Here is a 19,037-nt window from a genome sequence, read left to right as displayed (position 1 = left end):
AGAGGTAGGTCATGTTTGATCAACCTGATCACCTTTTATGAGCAGGTGACCTGCCTGGTGGATGCAGGAAGGGCTGTGGATGTTGTCCATTTGGATTTCAGCAAGGCCTTTGACACTGTCTCCCACAGCACACTCCTGGATAAGCTGGCAGCCCTTGGCTTGGACAGGAGCACTCTGTGCTGGGTTAGGAACTGGCTGGATGGCCAGGCCCAGAGAGTGGTGGTGAACAGTGCTGCATCCAGCTGGCGGCCAGGCACCAGTGGTGTCCCTCAGGGGTGTGTGCTGGGGCCAGTTCTGTTCAATATTTTTATTGATGATATGGATGAGGGTATTGAATCTTTTCTTAGTAAATTTGCAGATGACACTAAGCTGGGAGCGTGTGTTTATCTGTTGGAAGATAGGATGGCTCTACAGAGAGGTCTGGAACAGTTGCATGGGTGGGCAGAGTCTAACAAGATGAAGTTTAATAAGTCCAAGTGCCGAGTCCTGCACTTGGGCCACAATAACCCTCTGCAGCCTTTTAGGCTGGGGATGGTGTGGCTGGACAGTGCCCAGACAGAAAAAGACCTGGGGGTACTGGTCAGCAGCCAGCTGTACATGAGCCAGCAGTGTGCCAAGGTGGCCAAGAGGGCCAATGACATCCCGGCCTGGATCAGGAATGGTGTGGCCAGCAGGAGCAGGGAGGTCATTCTTCCCCTGTACTCGGCACTGGTGAGGCCACACCTGGAGTGCTGTGTCCAGTTCTGGGCCCCTCAGTTTAGGAAGGACGTTGAGATGCTTGAGCGTGTCCAGAGGAGGGCATGTGGCACTTGATGCCATGATCTAGTTAAGGTGTTAGGGCATGGGTTGGACTCGGTGATCTTGAAGGTCTCATCCAACCTAGACATTCTGTGATTCTGTGTAATTCTGTGAAAATGCTCTGGGTGGCACTGATCAAAAAAGGCAACAGCAGTTTTACAAATGAAATTCAAGTGGCAGCCTAAAGAGGGGCAAGGACAGCCATGATTTACAATTCTCAAGGCAAAGGCAGCAGCAGCCTCCTGCTGTCACCTCAGGGTGAGTAAAACAGTGCTGAAAACAGCGCTGGAACCCGACCCTTTCTTTCTCTGGAGGCTGGGTCAGGGCAGCACAGGCGGGCCCTGAGGAATCAGGGCTGTTTGTGGGTGATTGTTGCTCTACTCCAGCATTCAGCTAGAAAAAGCCCTTGGAAGCCGAGGCAGGAGCAGGTGGGAAGGGGCCGGCACTGCTGCTGCTCCTGCCCGGGAGCCCCGGCTGGGCCGGGCCGGCGCCCGCTGCACTGCGGCTCCTGCTGCTGCTGGAGCCGGGCGGGACTCGGGGACAGGGAATGGACACGGGGGGACAGCAAAGGCCTGGGGGCTGCAGGGATGTTCATGCTGGGGCCAGCGCCAGCACAGAGCTTCAGCCGCAATGAACCCCGAGGGAAACGCTGGGGAAAGGCTCCATTTCAGCCTTTCTTTACTCATGGCTGGGAAGGGACCAAAATGAAAGGAGAACAAGCAGGGCCCGACCCCTTCTCCTTTGGGAGGAGCCCGTGCCTGGGGCTGTGAGGGGCCATGAGGGGATGTGAAGGGGTGTGAGGGGATGTGAGGGGCCATAAAGGGTTTGTAATGGGCCATGCAGGGTTGTGAGGGGCCATGAGAATTTAGGAACTATGAGAGGCAATGAGGGGCCATGAAAGTCTTTAAGGGACTGTGGGAGGCCAGGCGTCTAATGGAACCAAGCATCCATTGTGACACTGTGGAACCAAGGAGACTCTTTTCAGCAGTATGAAAGCTCATGAAACCAAAAGTCCATGGAAACATTGTGGGCCCTCATGGAACCATGGAGATCATTAGGCACTTCAGGACCCACTGGAACCAAGGGTCCATTGTCAGATTGCATGACCTCATGGAACCAAGGAGACCATTGTGACACTACAGGGCTCCATGGAACTAAGGACTCATGTAACAGTGAGGGGCCCAGTGGAATCAAGGCACCATTCTGTACTTCAGGGCTTTATGAATCCAGGGTGCCATTGCGACACTGGGGAACCAAAAGAGACCATTGTGACACTGAGGGGCCTCATGGAATTCTGGAGACCATTATGACACTCTGAGGCTGTATTGTTTTACATGGCCTGGTTATTGGTAGCAGGTGAGGCCACAGAGGTGGCTTCTGTGAGAATCTACTGGAAGCTTCCACCATGTCCAGCAGAGCAAATCTCTGATTGCTCTGAAGATGGACAAGCTGCTGGCGCAATTAGAGTTGCTGGTAACACCTTAGTGATGACATATTTAAGAAGAAAATCAAAACAGCTCACACATGGTTGTTTCCAGGGGTTGCGAGCCATCACTGCCAGGACATCCCGGCATGGCCCGCGGCAATGTGCCACCACAGCCGCTGCCATGTCAGTGCTGCCCACTGCAGCGAGCCTTGCCTGCCTGGCCGCCCCTAGCTAGCCACGCCATGGGCAGAAGGGCAGGGGCAGTGGTGGTGGCTTCTCCAACTCAGTGCCCCACATGAAGAAAGACATTAAATAACACCAGTGCCACAGCAGCTGCATGGCTGGTAGCAGAAACATGATGAGCCATTCCCCAGGGCAGAGATTAGACAAAATCAACATCTTGGAACTACAAGATGCTGCAAGAATCTTTGAATTAGTGGAACTTGTTGGCAATGGTACCTACAGGCAGCAATTATTCTTTTAGCTAGAGAAGAGGAGGAAGTGAAGACATGTAAGAGAAAACAATGTAGTGGCACCAAGGTCAGTGGAAGAGGAGGGGGAGAAGGTGCTCTAAGAGTTGGAGCTGAAATTCCTCTGCAAGCCGTGGTGAGGACCATAGTGAATCAAACTGTCCCCCTGTAATCCTTGAAGTCCATGAAGGATGCAGAGATCCACTCACAGCCCATGGGAAAAGTGCTTACACTGGCGTGGGTAGATGCCAGAGGAAGCTGTGATCCAGTGAGAGACCTGAATAGAGAGAGAGGGCCCTCACTCCCAGAGACAGAAAAAAGGATCTTTGCTTCCAAACTAGAGCAGCCTATCCTTAAAAGACTGCACCTCATGGACAAATGCCCCATGCCACAATAGCATTGGGAAGATTGTTTTGCCTGTGGAAGGGACCCATGACATAGCAGAAGAAAAACTCCTCACCCTGAGAAAATAGAAAGATCTTGGGCAATGAACTTACAAAAACCCCACTCCCTGTCTCCTTGTGCTATCGGTGGGAAAGAGGGAGGGGCTGAGGGGTAAAAAAGATACTTAAAAGGCTTATTTTACTTCTCATTATCCTTTTCTGACTCTGTTACTAATACATTTACTTTATACCTTTAAATTTGAACCTATTTTGCCCTTAGAGTGTTTTTCTTCCAGTCCTCATCTCAGCTCATGAGTCCAAACCCCGACAGAGGTCGTGTGAATCAGGGGGCTCTGCAGGGCCTTGTGTAACCAAGGAGCAGCTGTGACCCTGCAGGGCCTCATGGAAGCAATGAGACCATTCTGACACTGTGAGTCCCCACGGAACCAAAGGGTCATTGTGACACCACAGAACCAAGGCAACCGCTGTGACACTGCCAGGTCTCATGGAAACAAGGAGTCATTGTGACATTATGGGTCCCCATGGAAGCAAGGGGCCAGCGTGACACAGACAGGCCTTGTGGAACCAAGGGGCAATTGTGATCCTGGGGAGCCCAATAGAACCAAGGGACCATTGTGACAATGCAGGAACTTACGGAGTCATGGAAATAATTGTGACACTCTAAAACCTCGTGGAATCAAGGGGCCATTGAGTTATTTTGCAGCATCATGGAAACAAGCAAACCTTGTTGACACCACACAGTCTCATGGAACCAAGGGGCAATTTTGACGCTGCAGGGCACCATGAATCCAAGGGAACATGGAACAGGTCTGGCTGGCTTGGCCTCCTGGGGGCCGCCTGACTGGTCCAGCTGGCCTTGGCATGTTGAGGGTCATTTCTCATCTGCCCCTGAAACCCTGGAGTTCTGTGCTTTCCTTCCTGTGGGAAAGAACTGTCCTTCTCCTCCAGGTGCCCACGGCCAAAATTTGGATTCAACCTCCAAATTTGATTATATCCAAGGATTGTTCCCAGATGAAACCTGCCAGAACAGACAGCTCTGGATGGTCTTGGCCTCTTTGGGGCCACCTCTCACCTGCCTTCAAAACACTGCGGAGGCCTGCTTTTCTTGCCACGGAAAAAAAGATCTTTCAAATCCAGGTGTGCATGGCCAAAATTGTGAATTCACCTCTGAAATTCCATATATCAAAAGAAAGCTTCCAGATAAAAAGCTGCCAGGAATGTCCAGGTTCCCTTGGCTTCTTGAGAGCCAGCTGTCATCTGGCTTTGAAACACAGGGCTCCTTCCTATAGAAAAGAACTGTTCTTCCTGTCCAGAAACCCATGAACAAAACTGGAATTTGGCCTCCCAAATTCTCTTTTAACCAAGGATTGCTACCAGACAGAAGCAGACAGGACAAACAGATCTTGCTGGCATTGGCCTCAGCCTCCTTGGGGCTGCCTCTAATCAGCCTTTGAAACACTGGGGCTCTGCCCTTTCCTTCCTGTGGAGGAGAATTGTCATTCTGGTACAGCCACTCATGGCTCAAATGGAAATCCATCTCCAAAGTCCCCATATATCCAAGGGTTGCTCTCAGAAAAAAGGCTGCAAGGACAAACAGGTCTGGCTTGCCTTGGCCTCTGGTGAGTGCCTCTCATCTGCCTTCAAAACAATGAGGTTCTGTGGTTTCCTTCCTGTAGAAAGGAACCGTCCTTCTTTTCCAGGTGCCCATGGCCTCAAGCCCTTGACCACTGTATAGGGACAAAGGAGCTCTGTGCTCAGTGGAGTGGAGACAGAGGACAGGGGAGCAGAGCTCTGGGAGTACTTGAAGGGTGATTTCAGAGTTGGGGGATCATTTTGACATGGCAGAAAAGAGAGAAAGAGAAAGAAAAAAATTATGCAGAGGGCAGCTGGAGAAGTCCAGACTGGACACCAGGAGAAAAGAATTTCTCTCCCAGGGCAGGGCTGTGGTACAACACATCCCCCAGAAGGAGCCTGGAGCAGCCCAAGGCTCTGTGTGCCCAGGCAGAGGCAGGCAGGATGCAGAGCTGTCAGCAAAGGAAGGGGCCAGCGAGGTGGGGCAGCCGGGGGATGACGACAGCCTGCAGGGACAGAGGCACAGGGCATGGACACCATAGGACAGCCTGGGCTGGAGAGGGCACAGGGATGTGCAGCAGCTGAAAGGCCCTGACAGAGCCAACTCCTGCAGCACTTTGGCCATGGCTGCTGGCCCTGGGCCTGAGGCCAGGAGGGGACAAGTGACCCTTGCAGCTCTGGAGCCTCATTGCCTCCTTGTCCCTGCTCAGCAGCCTGGCAGGGGCCGCCCCATGCTCCTGCCCTTGTGCCCTTGCACATCCCCACATCCCAGTGCCCCAGGAAGAGCCTTGAGCAAGGAGGGAGGGACAGGATCTGCCTTGGCAGGGGCTGGGGCTCAGGCCTTGGCCCTTTGCATTCCTGAAACACATCCAGGTTTGCTCATCACCCAAAGACACCTTTTCCTTGTGTGTCCTCACCAGCCCATAGTGCTTGCAGTGTTCTGCTTAACTAGAACCTGGGGACACTTTCCTATCAATTGTGTCCCTCAGTGGGACCCATTAAAAGTTAAAGAAACTTTGGATTTGAATCTGACTGTGAGTTCTTGGGAAGGTTTTTGAGCACACTCTGAGGGACTGAGTCTGATGTAAACAGCACCAAAGCCCCAAGAGGGTCATTAAAGTCTTTGTGCTCTGTCTGTGCTGCTGAGCTGGGCTGGGCTCCTGGCACAGAGGAAGCTCCTGGCAACCAAGAAGAACTTGAAAAAGACACTTCTGAGGAGCAGCTCCTTTCCCAGCCTGTTGGAGTCCAGGGCATTCCTTTGGTTGCCCTGGAGGGTCAGGGACCTGGACAGGGGGGTCTGGGACCCCAGCCCAGAGCCCAGAGCTCAGAGAGACACTGGATTTGATTTCAGTCCATGGGAGAGGCTTCTTGCACTGCAGGAAGTATTGCAGGCCACAAGAGTGTAAAAATAGTAGTTTAGTATATCACAGGGTGAAAAAACAGTGAGTTTGGGATTCTTGGCATTGAAGTGAATGGGGCAAGATGGAGAATTTAGGGCGTTGTCTCTTTCTTCTTCCTTCTTGTTCCCTCACTCCATTTCTGCAGTGACGTTGGCACAAAGTAGTTAGTGAGGATTGGGTCAGAGTAAAGATGACCTTTCTAGTAATAGTGATAGACATTGGTAATAAATAGTAAATAAAGAATACGTAGCAATTAGTATAAAAGATAAGGACAGCCCAGAGACGTGGGGAGTCACCAGATGTCCGAGCCGCGGCAAACATCTTTCGGACACTGAGAAAATTGTAAGATAAGAATTAATAAACGAAGCATGTAGCCTTGAAGACTCCGTCTTTTCCTGCGTTTGGCACAGAGCTTTGCAGAGGGCCAGAACTCTAAGACCACCGGAATGCCGGGGAATTTAAGCTCCTAAAAAGGAGCCCCCGACAACTGCCGTCCCTGGGATGGGCAGAAACAACTGCTGTCCCTGGGATGGGCAGAAACAACTGCCGTCCCCCAGATGAGACAGAAACAACTGGCACCTCAGATGAGACAGAAACAACTGGCACCTCAGATGGGACAGAAACAACTGGCACCCCAGATGGGACAGAAGCCACAGGCGTCTCTGGTCAGGCAGCCACAGGCGTCTCTGGATGCACGACATCTGGCATCCCTGAACGAGAAAAATAAGACCTCTGCAGCAACATCAAAGCTCTCAGAAGATCAAAGCCAAACGAAGACAACTCCGGAGAAGAAACACCTATCTGGCCAAGAAGAAGAAGAACAGCTCGTTTTCAATTCGTCCCAGATGACGGTTTTCCAAAGGGGCCCTGGAACCCGTCACCCTGAGATCTGCGGGCAGTGATCAGGACACCCTGAGGCGGACTGGACACAGCTGCAGCAAGCCTTTCGGCTTTGGTGAGACAGTGAGATTTAGAACACACACCATGGGGTCAAACATTTCACAAGAAAAGATTTCTAGACAGAAAAAAGACAGGATAGCTGCGAGGTTTGTAACCGCAGCGGGGAGAATTAAATTAGAAGTTATAACAGAAAATAGTAGCGAAAAGCAAGATAGCAGAGCTTTATCTGTGGGGCAGGGAGTGCCAGGAGACAGAGGAATGCTATCTTCAAGGTCAATAGCTCCTCCGGGGTATGGAGGAGGGGGGAACTCTCATGCATTTCAAGATTCGTCAGAAAATTCGTCAAAAACCCTAAAATTAATTCCAGGAAAAGGGAAGCTTTTAATTCACCCAAAAGAACAGGGGAAATTGAACATGCTTTTGTTTCGGGCAGTTTCAGGGCAAACCCCACATCCTTTCCGAGAGGGCGGGGGGAGAAACCCGCCGCAGAGTCCCTTTGCACACCCAAAAACACCGCGAGACATCATTTCGCCGTTCCTTTCCCTCTCCGTGGAGGGACAGAGCGCGGGGTGGGGAAGGCGGGGCGGCCGAGGCGCCGGGGAAGCGGCGCGCACAGAAAGTCGGTCCTAACCCATCTCGTCGGAGCGCGTCGGGGCGCGGGGAAGCGCGGACGGAGGACGCGTCGGGCGGGATAGAGGCGGACCGCGGGAGAAGTCAGTTTGCGCAGTGCGGGGGGTGTGAAACAGCGAGCAACGGAGCTAGAGCGGGGGGAGACCCGAGAACCGAGCAGGCGGCTTGGCGCACGCAGATGACAAAAGCTAGGGGAAACAGAGCTCAAAACACATCCGCGTCGCAAAGCGCCGGGAGAGGGCTGCCGAACACGGAAGTACAGAGTCGAGAACTACAAATCCCAGAAAGCCATGCGGCATGTTCAAACGCAGGCGTGGCGGGGGCAGGGAAAGGCCCAAGACACAATTCTGTTCAGAGGGGGGCAGATTCAAATGACGAAAGGGACGGGACGAGTCCTGAGCGTGAGAGGGGGCGGGATATCCCACCGGAGACCGCCGGGCCGGATCAGGCAGGGGCGGAACGGGCGGAGACGGAGCTGGCAGGGACGGGGCGTGGCCGAGGCGGGGACAGCCTCGAAGGTACCACCCCCAGGCGGCTGACGTCGCGGGGCCAGACTCCGCCCACTTGCAGTTTCCATGTCCCTGGATCTCCTGCTTATGGGGACTCAGGGGCAGCTGCAGGGATGTTACGGACGGGGGCACATTCAAAAATATCTCAGATTTTACAGGTATTTCCAAGGAAAGAAGCTGCAGAAAAATTTGAGGATGCTCAGCAAACTCTGGTTCCTGTTCAGTGGGAGAAAGAGAAAGAAAAAGAAACAGGACCAAATGACGTGCAGCTTCCAAAACATCCTGGAGAGGATGAAGCAGCAGCAAAGCCACAAACAAAGGAGACAGTTTCAGAGGCAGACACCGCACAAGCTTCTGCCAAACCAGAATTCAGTCCAACAGAATGGACAGACATAAAGAAATGTTCAATGGGTGCAAAAGGCATAGATATGCCAGTGAATTATGGTACACAGAATGTAAACCCGAGATGGGAGAGTTTAGATTGTGAAGTTGTCAGGGATCAGATGAATCTCTTGAAAGGGGATTGTTTTGTAACATCATTGCCATTCTTTCTTGCAGTGTTGGGAGAAAAAATGCCGTTGTATGGGTTGATTTTTCAGTGGGATTCATCACAAAAAGACCCATTGTTGATTTTAGAGTGGAATTTTTTATCTTACAGGTCTCTGAGGATGATCCTCACAAGTCAGGAAATGATAGCTCAGATCATCATCAAAGCTAGGACCAGGCTGCAAACAATGGCAGGCAAAGATTCTACAACAATTTACCTGCCTTTGAAAAAAGAATATTTTGATTGGGCATTGCAGAAATCAGATAACTTGCAGATTGCATTGTTAGATCACTCTGGTGTTTGTACTATTCATTTCCCAAGTCACAGATTGTTGAAGGCAAAAATAAGTTTCAGGGAAAAGCCAAAGGATGGCATCACAGGGGAGTGGAAATCAGATATAAGAATAGTACAAGGGTCACCACAAATAGTGGAATTAACAGGAGTGGTCAGAGCTTTTGAGCTGTTTCAGCAACCTTTTGGTTTGATCACAAACTCAGCTTGTGTAGCTGGTGTGGTCGGGAGACTTGGAGATTCGCTTTTGAGAAAAGTTGACAGTGAAAGTTTGTATTCATATTTGCTGTGCATGAGGACATTGTTGCAAAACAGAAAACATAAATACTTTGTCTCTGACATGAGGGCACATTCATCCATCCTGGGATTTTTGGTGGAAGGCGATGCACATGCAGACAAATTGACCATGACAATTTCAAAGACTTTACCAAACATTTTTGAACAGGCAAAATTGAGTCATGCATTCTTTCATCAGAATGCTCAAGCACTAATGGGAAGTTTTCACATTTCCAAATGTCAGGCAAAGGAAATCATTAGTGCTTGCCCAGATTGTGAGCGTGTGCAGTCTTCTGCATTCATGGGAGCAGTCAATCCAAGAGCGAAACTGAAGGAAAATCCTTCGGTTCTGACCAGAAACCCAGAAACAGGGCAAATTGAAAGGCCATTCAAATTAATAACTTGGGGCAAGGGATTTGCTTGTGTTTTCACAGCAGTTGGACTGGCAGCAAAGCACGTGAAATCGTACCGAGTCCAGAAAGCAGAGACGGACCACAAGACTGGAGGAAGAGAAGTGGGCACGCAGACGGAAGCCAGTGTCAAGACAGCAGACATCCCTTCGTTCTACGTGCAAAAGAGACTTTGGGACTTGAATTTTCTTTGGGGCTTGGGTGGTGTTGCATTTTTAGGGATTCCCAGGGAAAAGAAGGCATTGGAAATGAAAGAACTATCCTTGTGCCTCATTCTCTCCTTGGTTGCCTTGAGCAATGCGGCAGTTTTGCCCGCGGCTCAAACAAAAGAGAATGTTTGGGAAACTCTAGGCAATGCATCAGGTTTGGATACCATCTGCCTGACACACTCAAAGCCAGGGGAAACCTTTTTCAACATGTTTGGTGGAGTTGCCAGTGAGCAAATGACCGATTCCTGAAAACATCCCTCCAGAGATTTCAAAGTCCATTGTAAATCCAGTGGACCAATGGGATGTTTGGATGAAGTTCCTTCCTGTGGTTCCTTTTGAACCCCAGGAACTGGAAATTCTTGGGTCAGTCCAAATGCAATTCTGTGTGAAATTCGGCCTTTCCGGAGTGACAAAAAATAAAGCTACAGACGTCACTCCAAACATCAATTTTTACAGAAATTCATCATCTTGGTGTAATTACACTAAGATGTTGGAAAAAACATCCAATCATGTTCCAGATCAGTTGCTGAGGGGAAACTTTTCATTTGTGGGGACAAAATTTGGTCCACAATCCTGGCAAACGCCACAGGTGATCCATGCAGCAGTGGAATGCTTTCATTGCTAACACCCAACATGACACTGATGAGAAAACTAAAACAGAGAGGGAAAAGATCGAGTTCAAATGTATGATCCAAGTTGTGGTGATGATGTTCACACATGGAGCAAGGCTCAGAGAATTGCAGCTGCAATTTTTTCACCACAGGCAGCGTCAGGAGCAGCCTTGGCACAATTGGATCACGTGGGTTGTTGGCTGAGCAAACATGCTCGAGCCATCTCTCTTGCACTGAGTGACATGTTGTTATACATTGATAGTGTAAGACGAGCAAGTCTCCAAAACAGGGCAGCGACTGATGATATTTTGCTGACCCATGGGCATGGGTGCGAGGAATTTGAGGGAATGTGCTGCATGAATTTGTCAGATCATTCCAAATCCATTCATGAGAACATCAGGCAATTGCAGGAGAATGTGAACAAACTTGGAGAGGTAACTGAGACATGGATGGATGGAGTTTTCAATTTGTTTAACCTTTCACCATCGTGGAAGGAAATTTTGAAGGTAATTATATATATTTTAGTAGGGCTTGTAATCCTTCTCATGATTCTGCCGTGTTTGTTTCCATGCATACGGCAAACCATGGACAGAATGGCCAAGGAGGTGTTCTTGGTTCAAACAGGAGGGGGAGATGTTGGAGTCCAGGGCATTCCTTTGGTTGCCCTGGAGGGTCAGGGACCTGGACAGGGGGGTCTGGGACCCCAGCCCAGAGCCCAGAGCTCAGAGAGACACTGGATTTGATTTCAGTCCATGGGAGAGGCTTCTTGCACTGCAGGAAGTATTGCAGGCCACAAGAGTGTAAAAATAGTAGTTTAGTATATCACAGGGTGAAAAAACAGTGAGTTTGGGATTCTTGGCATTGAAGTGAATGGGGCAAGATGGAGAATTTAGGGCGTTGTCTCTTTCTTCTTCCTTCTTGTTCCCTCACTCCATTTCTGCAGTGACGTTGGCACAAAGTAGTTAGTGAGGATTGGGTCAGAGTAAAGATGACCTTTCTAGTAATAGTGATAGACATTGGTAATAAATAGTAAATAAAGAATACGTAGCAATTAGTATAAAAGATAAGGACAGCCCAGAGACGTGGGGAGTCACCAGATGTCCGAGCCGCGGCAAACATCTTTCGGACACTGAGAAAATTGTAAGATAAGAATTAATAAACGAAGCATGTAGCCTTGAAGACTCCGTCTTTTCCTGCGTTTGGCACAGAGCTTTGCAGAGGGCCAGAACTCTAAGACCACCGGAATGCCGGGGAATTTAAGCTCCTAAAAAGGAGCCCCCGACACCAGCCCAGCAGGGCTGAGGGCACTGCCTGCAGGTACCTGAGAGCAGTGAAGCAGACAGAAGCTTAAAGCAGCTGGAAGGACAATTCTGGGGTTCTTCATGGAGAAATCTTCACAGCCTTGACACAGTCAGTCCCTGGCTGCAGGGATCTCCTAAAGCTCACCCCTGATAGGACTGAGATGACTGAAAGGATGGCTCTGCTGCTGTTGCTGGTTTGGGGGAGGATGTGCTCCAGAGCAGGGCTGCCCTGGACACCATCAGAGGGACAGGGCAGGATGGCTCCTGCTGCCAGGGATGGCTGCAGGGGCTGAAGCTGGGGCTGCAGCCAGGGGTGCCCAGGGCTGTCCTGCAGAGCAGCTCCTGCGGCCCTGAGGGCTCTTGGCCAGGCCAGGGGATCTGCCACCTGCCAGGGACAGCTCTCAGCCTGCCTAGGAGCTGCCCATGGATGCTGGACAGGAGCTGTGGGTGCAAGGAATGACTCCTGCCAGGGCAGGTCCTGCAGTTGTGGAGAGGGTGCTGTGTGGGCCAGAGCTGCTCACAGCTCCAGCTCATGCCCAGGTCATTCCTGAGGGGACTTTTCATGAGCTCATTCAGGGCAGGGGTTTCCTGCTTGAGTCTCTGCTTTTCTGAATCTGTGCTCCCACTTTTCCCTGGCTCACCTTGGTGGCAATGGAAACTCAGGTGCGCAGGGCAGAGCAGGGGCTGAGGCTCTTAAACCATCCCACTGAGTTTTCCTGGGATCCTCAGCAAGTGCCTCCAGCTCCCCAGCCTCCAGATCCATGCACCATCCCCTTTCCATGGTGCCCAGGCCTGGGGGAGCTGTTCTTTAATCCCTGCAGCCCCGAGCAGCTGCAGGGCAGAGCTGGCCCAGGGGCTGGGCTGGGCTCTGGCAGCACTGGCAGGGAAGGAGCCCGGGGCCACAGGAACAGCTCGGGCTGGGAGAGCCCCAGCAGCAGAGCCATGGGCAGGGATGGAGGGAGGCAGTGCTGAGGGAAGCCCTGCTGCAGGGGACATGTGGCACCTGCCGGCCCTGCCCTGCAGGGCACACACTGCTCTGAGCAGCACAGCTCTTGTGTCCCCTCCCAGCCAGCACAACCCTCAGCCCATGGGCTCGGGGCCCTCAGTCCCCTCCTGGGCTGGCAGAGCAGCTCCAGAGATTAAGGGCATCTCTCCTGCCATGTGTCCATTCCTGCTGACCAGGGCCAGAGAGCCACTGTCCTGCACTGCTGCTGCCTGGGAGGGGCTGTGCAGGGCTGGGCAGGGAAGGGCTTTTCCTCAGAGCCCAGATCTCTCTCTCCTTGCCTTGCCCAGCTGCTCCTGGCATTGCTGATGGGCTCTCTGGGAATGGCAGTTCCAGCTGCAGGCTCAGGCCCAGCCCTTGGGCTCCTCCTGTGCAGGCTGAGCACAGCAATGGGGTGTTCCAGCTCCCTCTGCCCAGGGGAGCCCTGGGCAGGGCAGGCTGGAGGCTGGGAATGAGCTGACTCTCCTCCAGCAGTGCCATGGACAGGACCCTGGGTGTGTCCTGGGGATGCCATCCAAGCTGTGAGCTGCCTCCAGGGGACACTGGGAGACAGGAGTGTCCTTGGCCAGGAGCGGGGCTGAGACTCTGAGAGAGACTGAGACAGTTTGCACTGCTGTGGCTCCCTCTGCTCTCAGCTGTGTCAGGCTGATTTTCAGGGGAACACAGGGACTGCCCTGGATCTCAGAAAGGGCAACTGAGGACAGATGGAGTGACAGAGCAGCTCCCCTCAGCCTGCACTAAGTTACAGCCAATGCTCTTGCCTTGCACAGTTCTCTCTGATCTCCCTGGGCACAGCAGGAAACCCTCTCCAACTGCCTTTGGCCATCACCGTTCCTTAGCCCTGGCACAGGAGATGCTGCCAAGCTCCTCTGCCTCAGGAGCACTTTGGGCTGATGAAGTCCAAGCCCAGGACTGGCCCCTGTCCCTGTGCTCATGACCCCTCTCTGCAGAGCAGAGCTGATCCCTCAGTGTCCATGGGCAGAGCCCCTGCTCGTCACAGCAACGGGGCCAGATCCCAGCAGAGCTCCAGGCATGGGTATGAAGGAAGGGCTCTGAGAAAAGGAAAATTGGGTGGCACAGAGCAGCAGGGGACAGAGCTGGGAAAAAGAGCTAAGGTATTGCTCAGCAAAGTCTGCCTTGACTTGTCAGTCTCCTCTTTCAACAGGACTCCATGTCCAGCCTCATCAAATGTCCAATAGCAGCTCCATCAGCCAATTCCTCCTGCTGGCACTGGCAGACACACGGCAGCTGCAGCTCCTGCACTTCTGCCTCTTCCTGGGCATCTCCCTGGCTGCCCTCCTGGACAACGGCCTCATCATCAGCGCCGCAGCCTGCGGCCACCTCCTGCACACGCCCATGTTCTTCTTCCTGCTCAACCTGGCCCTCACCGACCTGGGCTCCATCTGCACCACTGTCCCCAAAGCCATGCACAGTTCCCTCTGGGACACCAGGACCATCTCCTACACAGGATGTGCTGCTCAGCTCTTTTTCTTTCTGTTCTTCATCGGATCAGAATATTTCCTGCTGACCATCATGTCCTACGACCGCTACGTGTCCATCTGCAAACCCCTGCACTACGGGACCCTCCTGGGCAGCAGAGCTTGTGCCCACACGGCAGCAGCTGCCTGGGCCAGTGCCTTTCTCTATTCACTGCTGCACACAGCCAATACATTTTCCCTGCCCCTATGCCATGGCAATGCCCTGGGCCAGTTCTTCTGTGAAATCCCACACATCCTCCAACTCTCCTGCTCCAAATCCTACCTCAGGGAACTTGGGCTCATTGTAGTTAGTGCCTGCTTATTATTTGGGTGTTTTGTGTTTATTGTTTTCTCCTACGTGCAGATCTTCAGGGCTGTGCTGAGGATCCCCACTGAGCAGGGAAGGCACAAAGCCTTTTCCACCTGCCTCCCTCACCTGGCTGTGGTCTCCCTGTTCCTCAGCACTGTCATGTTTGCCTACCTGAAGCCCCCCTCCATCTCCTCCCCATCCCTGGATCTGGCCCTGTCAGTACTGTACTCAGTGGTGCCTCCAACCCTGAACCCCCTCATCTACAGCCTGAGGAACCAGGAGCTCAAGGGTGCAGTGTGGAGACTGATGACTGGATGGTTTCAGGATCATTAAACTGCTGGCCAATTTCTGTAAATCACTTAATATAATTCAATATAATAATATAAACACTTAATGTAATAAAAATCCTCTGTGATACTTCTCATTAGTTTTGTTGTGGGTTTTTGTTTTTTCTTTCCTTTCTTTTTTCATATTGTCCACAAAGAAATGTCATTGTAATAGAACACATATTTTTGGTTACATCTTGCACTGCAACCTGACTGGCTTCCAGGCTCCTTGCCCAGGCTCTCTCCAGAACACGCCCAGGCCAATGCTCAGCAGAGAAAAGCCCCGTGAGCAGCCCCAGGGTGGCCGTGGGCAGGCTGGGGGCAAACAGCATGGCTGGGGCTCTGCAAGGTGCCTGGGGGAGACGGGAAGGAGCAGCAGAGCAGGGGCTGATCCATCCCCACTGCGCTGGACACCCCAGGGCAGCGTCCCAGAGCGTCCTCATGCACCTGCCAACAACATCCCCCCTCTGCAGCCCTGGCCTCTCCCCCAGCTCACACAGGTGCCGCATCCTTGCAGGCACAGACACGGCAGCACTGGCTCAGGAGCCCCTGTTTGCACTGCCCAGAGCAGAGTGAGCACCCCCATGGTGTTGGTGTGGGGAGATGAACCTGAGTGAGCACAAATGCCATCGTCAGCCCCTTGGGCCAGGAAGGGCTGGGGGACAACAGGGAAACCACTCCGGTTTGTTGTGGCTTCTGAAGTCAGCCAGAAAGTTTGTTCCCATGAGCTGTGAGTTTCCTGTGCCACTACAGACGTTGTTGCTCAGAGCCAGGGCTGCCTGGCAGCCACCCCCAAACTGCCCTCAGCATTTCCTTTCCTTAACCTGGGCTTTCTTTACCCTTCCTGCTATAAATTTCTTCCAACTGCCCACCCCTTTTCCCTCCCCTGCAAACAGCCCATCCCTGGTTGCCCGATCTTCTCTGGCCCCACTCCCCATTTCAGTTCCTTGGCTCCCAGCACCATGGAAACGTCCCTTGGGGAGCGGGATCATCCTCCAAGTGCTTCAGGAATTGTCTGCAGGCTCCTGCACTGCCTCGTGCTGCTCCCTTGCCAGAGGCACCACAGGCCATGGGGCACATCTGGGCTGCTGTGTCTGGCTGTGGGGCTCCCTGTTCTGGCAATGAGGAGGAGCTGCAGAGGCTCTGCAGGACTGACAGGATGGGCTTAGGGGCTGTGAGGAGCAGCTGAGGGACCTGGGCTGCTTGATCTTCTGGAGAGGAGGCCCAGGGCTCATCCTGCAACTGCTGCAAGGGTGGTTTCAGAGAATCACATAATCAGCAAGGTTGGAAAAGACCTTGGACATCATCAAGTCCAACCTTTGCCCTGACACCACCTTGTCTCCCTTGAGCCTCCTCTTCTCCTGGATAAACAACCCCAGCTCCCTCAGCCGCTCCTCACAGGACTTTTGCTCCTGACCCCTCACCAGCCTTGTTCTTTTCTGGACACGCTCCAGCTCCTCCACGTCCTTCTGAAATTGGGGCACCCAGAACTGGACACAGCACTCACCGTGCTGCCCAACCAGTGCTGAGCACAGGGGAAGAATCACTCACCTGGTCTTGCTGGCCACAGCATTCCTGATCCAGGCCAGGTGCCATTGGCCTTCATGGCCACGTGGGCACACTGTTGGCTCTTGTACAGCCTGCTGTCCATCTGTCCCCCCAGGTCCCTTTCTGCCTGGCTGCTGTCCAGCCACTGTGGCCCCAGCCTGTCGTTTTTTTTATCCTGGAGAAGAGGAGGCTCAAGGGAGACACGGCAGTGTCAGGGCACAGGTTGGACTTGATGGTGTCCAAGGTCTTTTCCAACCTGGCTGATTCTGTGATTCTCTGAAACCACCCTTGCAGCACTTGCAGGATGAGCCCTGGACCTTCCTGGATCCTGCCTGTCCAGGGCCATGTGCGGAGACCTCCTATCCTCCAGCAGATCAGCACTCCCAGCCAACTTGGAGTCACCATGGTTCCATGAGGGCCTAGGGTGTCATAATTGTCTCCATTATTCCATTAGGCCTCCCAGTGTCACAATGTCCCTTTGATTCCACAGGACCCCTTGCTGTAACAAAGTCTCTTGGATCTTTGGGCCCTGCAGTATTACAATGCTGCCTTGGTCCCCCAAGGCCCTGCAGTGTCACAATGGATCTTTGGTTCCATGAGGTCTGGCAGTGCAGCAATGATCTTCTTGGTTCCATAGTGTCACAATGGCCGCTTGGTCCCTAGGGGCACCATGGTGTCAAACAGGTTTCCTTCATTCCAGGAGTCCCTGAGGAGCAATCCTGGCCCTTTGGTTCCATGGGGCCTTGCAGTGTCACAATGGCCCCATCATGACACCAGGTCCTGCTCTGTCCCAATGCTCTGCATGGTTCCACAAGGCCCTGCAGTGTCACAGTGGCCTCTTGGTTCCATCAGGCCTCAGAGGGCCACAATGAATTCCTTGGTCCTGCAGTGTCACAATGGAGCCCTGGCTACACAATATCCTGCAGTGTCACCAGGGACCCTTGGTTCCATGGGGCACCCCAGTGGCACAATTGTTCCCTCAGTTCCAAGAGTCCTTGCCATGGAACACTGGCCCCTTGATTCCATTGGGCCCCAGGGTCTCACCAGGGTCTCCTTGGTTCCGCAGTGGCACAATGGCCCCTTGGTTCAACAAGGCCGTGCAGTGTCACAGTGGCCTCTGTGGTTCCACCAGGACCCAGACTGTCACCATGGACTCCTTGCTTGCATTTAGCCCCACAGTGTCACAGTGGCCCCTTGGCTCTATGGTGCCATGTCGTACACAGTGTCACTCTGGTCCTCTTAGTGCCACCAGGCCCTGCAGTGTCACAATGGCCCCTTGCTTCCCCAGGGCCCTGCAGTGTCACCATCATCAGAGAATCAACCAGGCTGGAAAAGACCTTGGAGAGCATCAAGTCCAACCTGTGACCCAACACCACCTTGTCCCCAAGACCATGGCACTTAATTCCACATGCAGTCTTTCCTTAAACACTTCCAGTGACAGTGACTCACCCACCTCCCTGGGCAGCCCATTCCAGTGCCCAATCACCCTTTCTGTGAAGAAAAATTCCTAATGTCCAGCCTAAATATCCCCTAGTGCAGCTTAAGGCCAGGTCCTCTTGTCCTGTCACTGTTTCCTGGGACAACAGCCCAACCCCCATCTGACTGCACCCTCCTGTCAGGGTTGTTGTAGAGAGTGATGAGGTCTCCCCTGAGCCTCCTCTTCTCCAGGATAAACAACCCCAGCTCCCTCAGCCGCTCCTCACAGGACTTGTGCTCCTGACCCCTCATCAGCCTTGTTGCCCTTCTCTGGACACACTCCAGCACTTCCATGTCCTTCCTAAATAGGGGTGCCCAGAACTGGACACAGCACTCGAGGTGCTGCCCATGCAGTGCCTAGCACAGGGGAGCAATCACTGCCCTGCTCCTGCTGCCCACACTGTTCCTGATCCATAGGAGTGCCAGGGGTTGGATGGGGGAAATGGTGGGGAGAGGGTTAGGGACAAAGTCTGACTGATTGTCAGCCATGAAGGATCTTTATTTTCATATCTATTCAGACTTCATTAGAAGGTGCTGGGAGTCAATATCATTTGGACACTGCTGATACCAATCTATAAAAAGGAAAAGAAACTTTCACAGGACGAGAGAGTTCTCTCTGCATTGTATTCTATATAGTATATTCACTTTGAATACACTTCTGAAATTGTCTAATTAACCACACAAGAATTGAAAACTTAAATTATACCCAGGAGCTTTCCTTGTTCGGGTGTTTTGAACAGATGCTTATGAGTTTTTCTCACTGAATTCCTGAATTGAAGAGCTCAAGAAATAAGAGGCCCCTGGAGTAGTAAAATTCTTCAGCAACCTCCAATGGGGTGAGGATCCATCCTCACCAGAGCATAAATGGGCACAGCTTTCTGGCTGCCCCAGCTTTGGGATGGGCCCTGGGCCTGGAGCAGGAGCAGCTCTTGAGGGCCCCAAGGCCGGGGCTGTTGTGCTGGCCTGGGCAGATGGGATGGCAGCAGGGGCTGCAGAGCTCTCAGCACCTCAGGGAGAGGGGAGCAGGGCACACAGGGAGCCTCCTTTTCCCTTGGCCCAGCACCTTCCCCATGGCTGGGGCTGAGTCCTGTCTGAGCTGCAGCTGCTGCTGTGCCCTTCCGAGGGGCTGAGGCCGTGGGGCC

The 19,037-nt window shown here is 52.7% G+C and overlaps 1 protein-coding gene across 1 annotated transcript; it reads left to right on the top strand.

Moving 5' to 3' along the window:
* Window positions 1-13,945: 13,945 nt before the first annotated feature.
* On the top strand, window positions 13,946-14,878 carry LOC120747675 (olfactory receptor 14J1-like). The gene has a single exon (XM_040053695.1). It carries the CDS (start codon window positions 13,946-13,948, stop codon window positions 14,876-14,878), a length of 933 nt encoding a protein of 310 aa, XP_039909629.1.
* The last annotated feature ends 4,159 nt before the right edge of the window (window positions 14,879-19,037 follow it).

Source organism: Hirundo rustica, unplaced genomic scaffold (assembly GCF_015227805.2).
Source record: "Hirundo rustica isolate bHirRus1 unplaced genomic scaffold, bHirRus1.pri.v3 scaffold_152_arrow_ctg1, whole genome shotgun sequence".
Lineage (NCBI taxonomy): Eukaryota > Metazoa > Chordata > Aves > Passeriformes > Hirundinidae > Hirundo > Hirundo rustica.
This window is presented reverse-complemented; position numbering and strand designations above follow the sequence as displayed.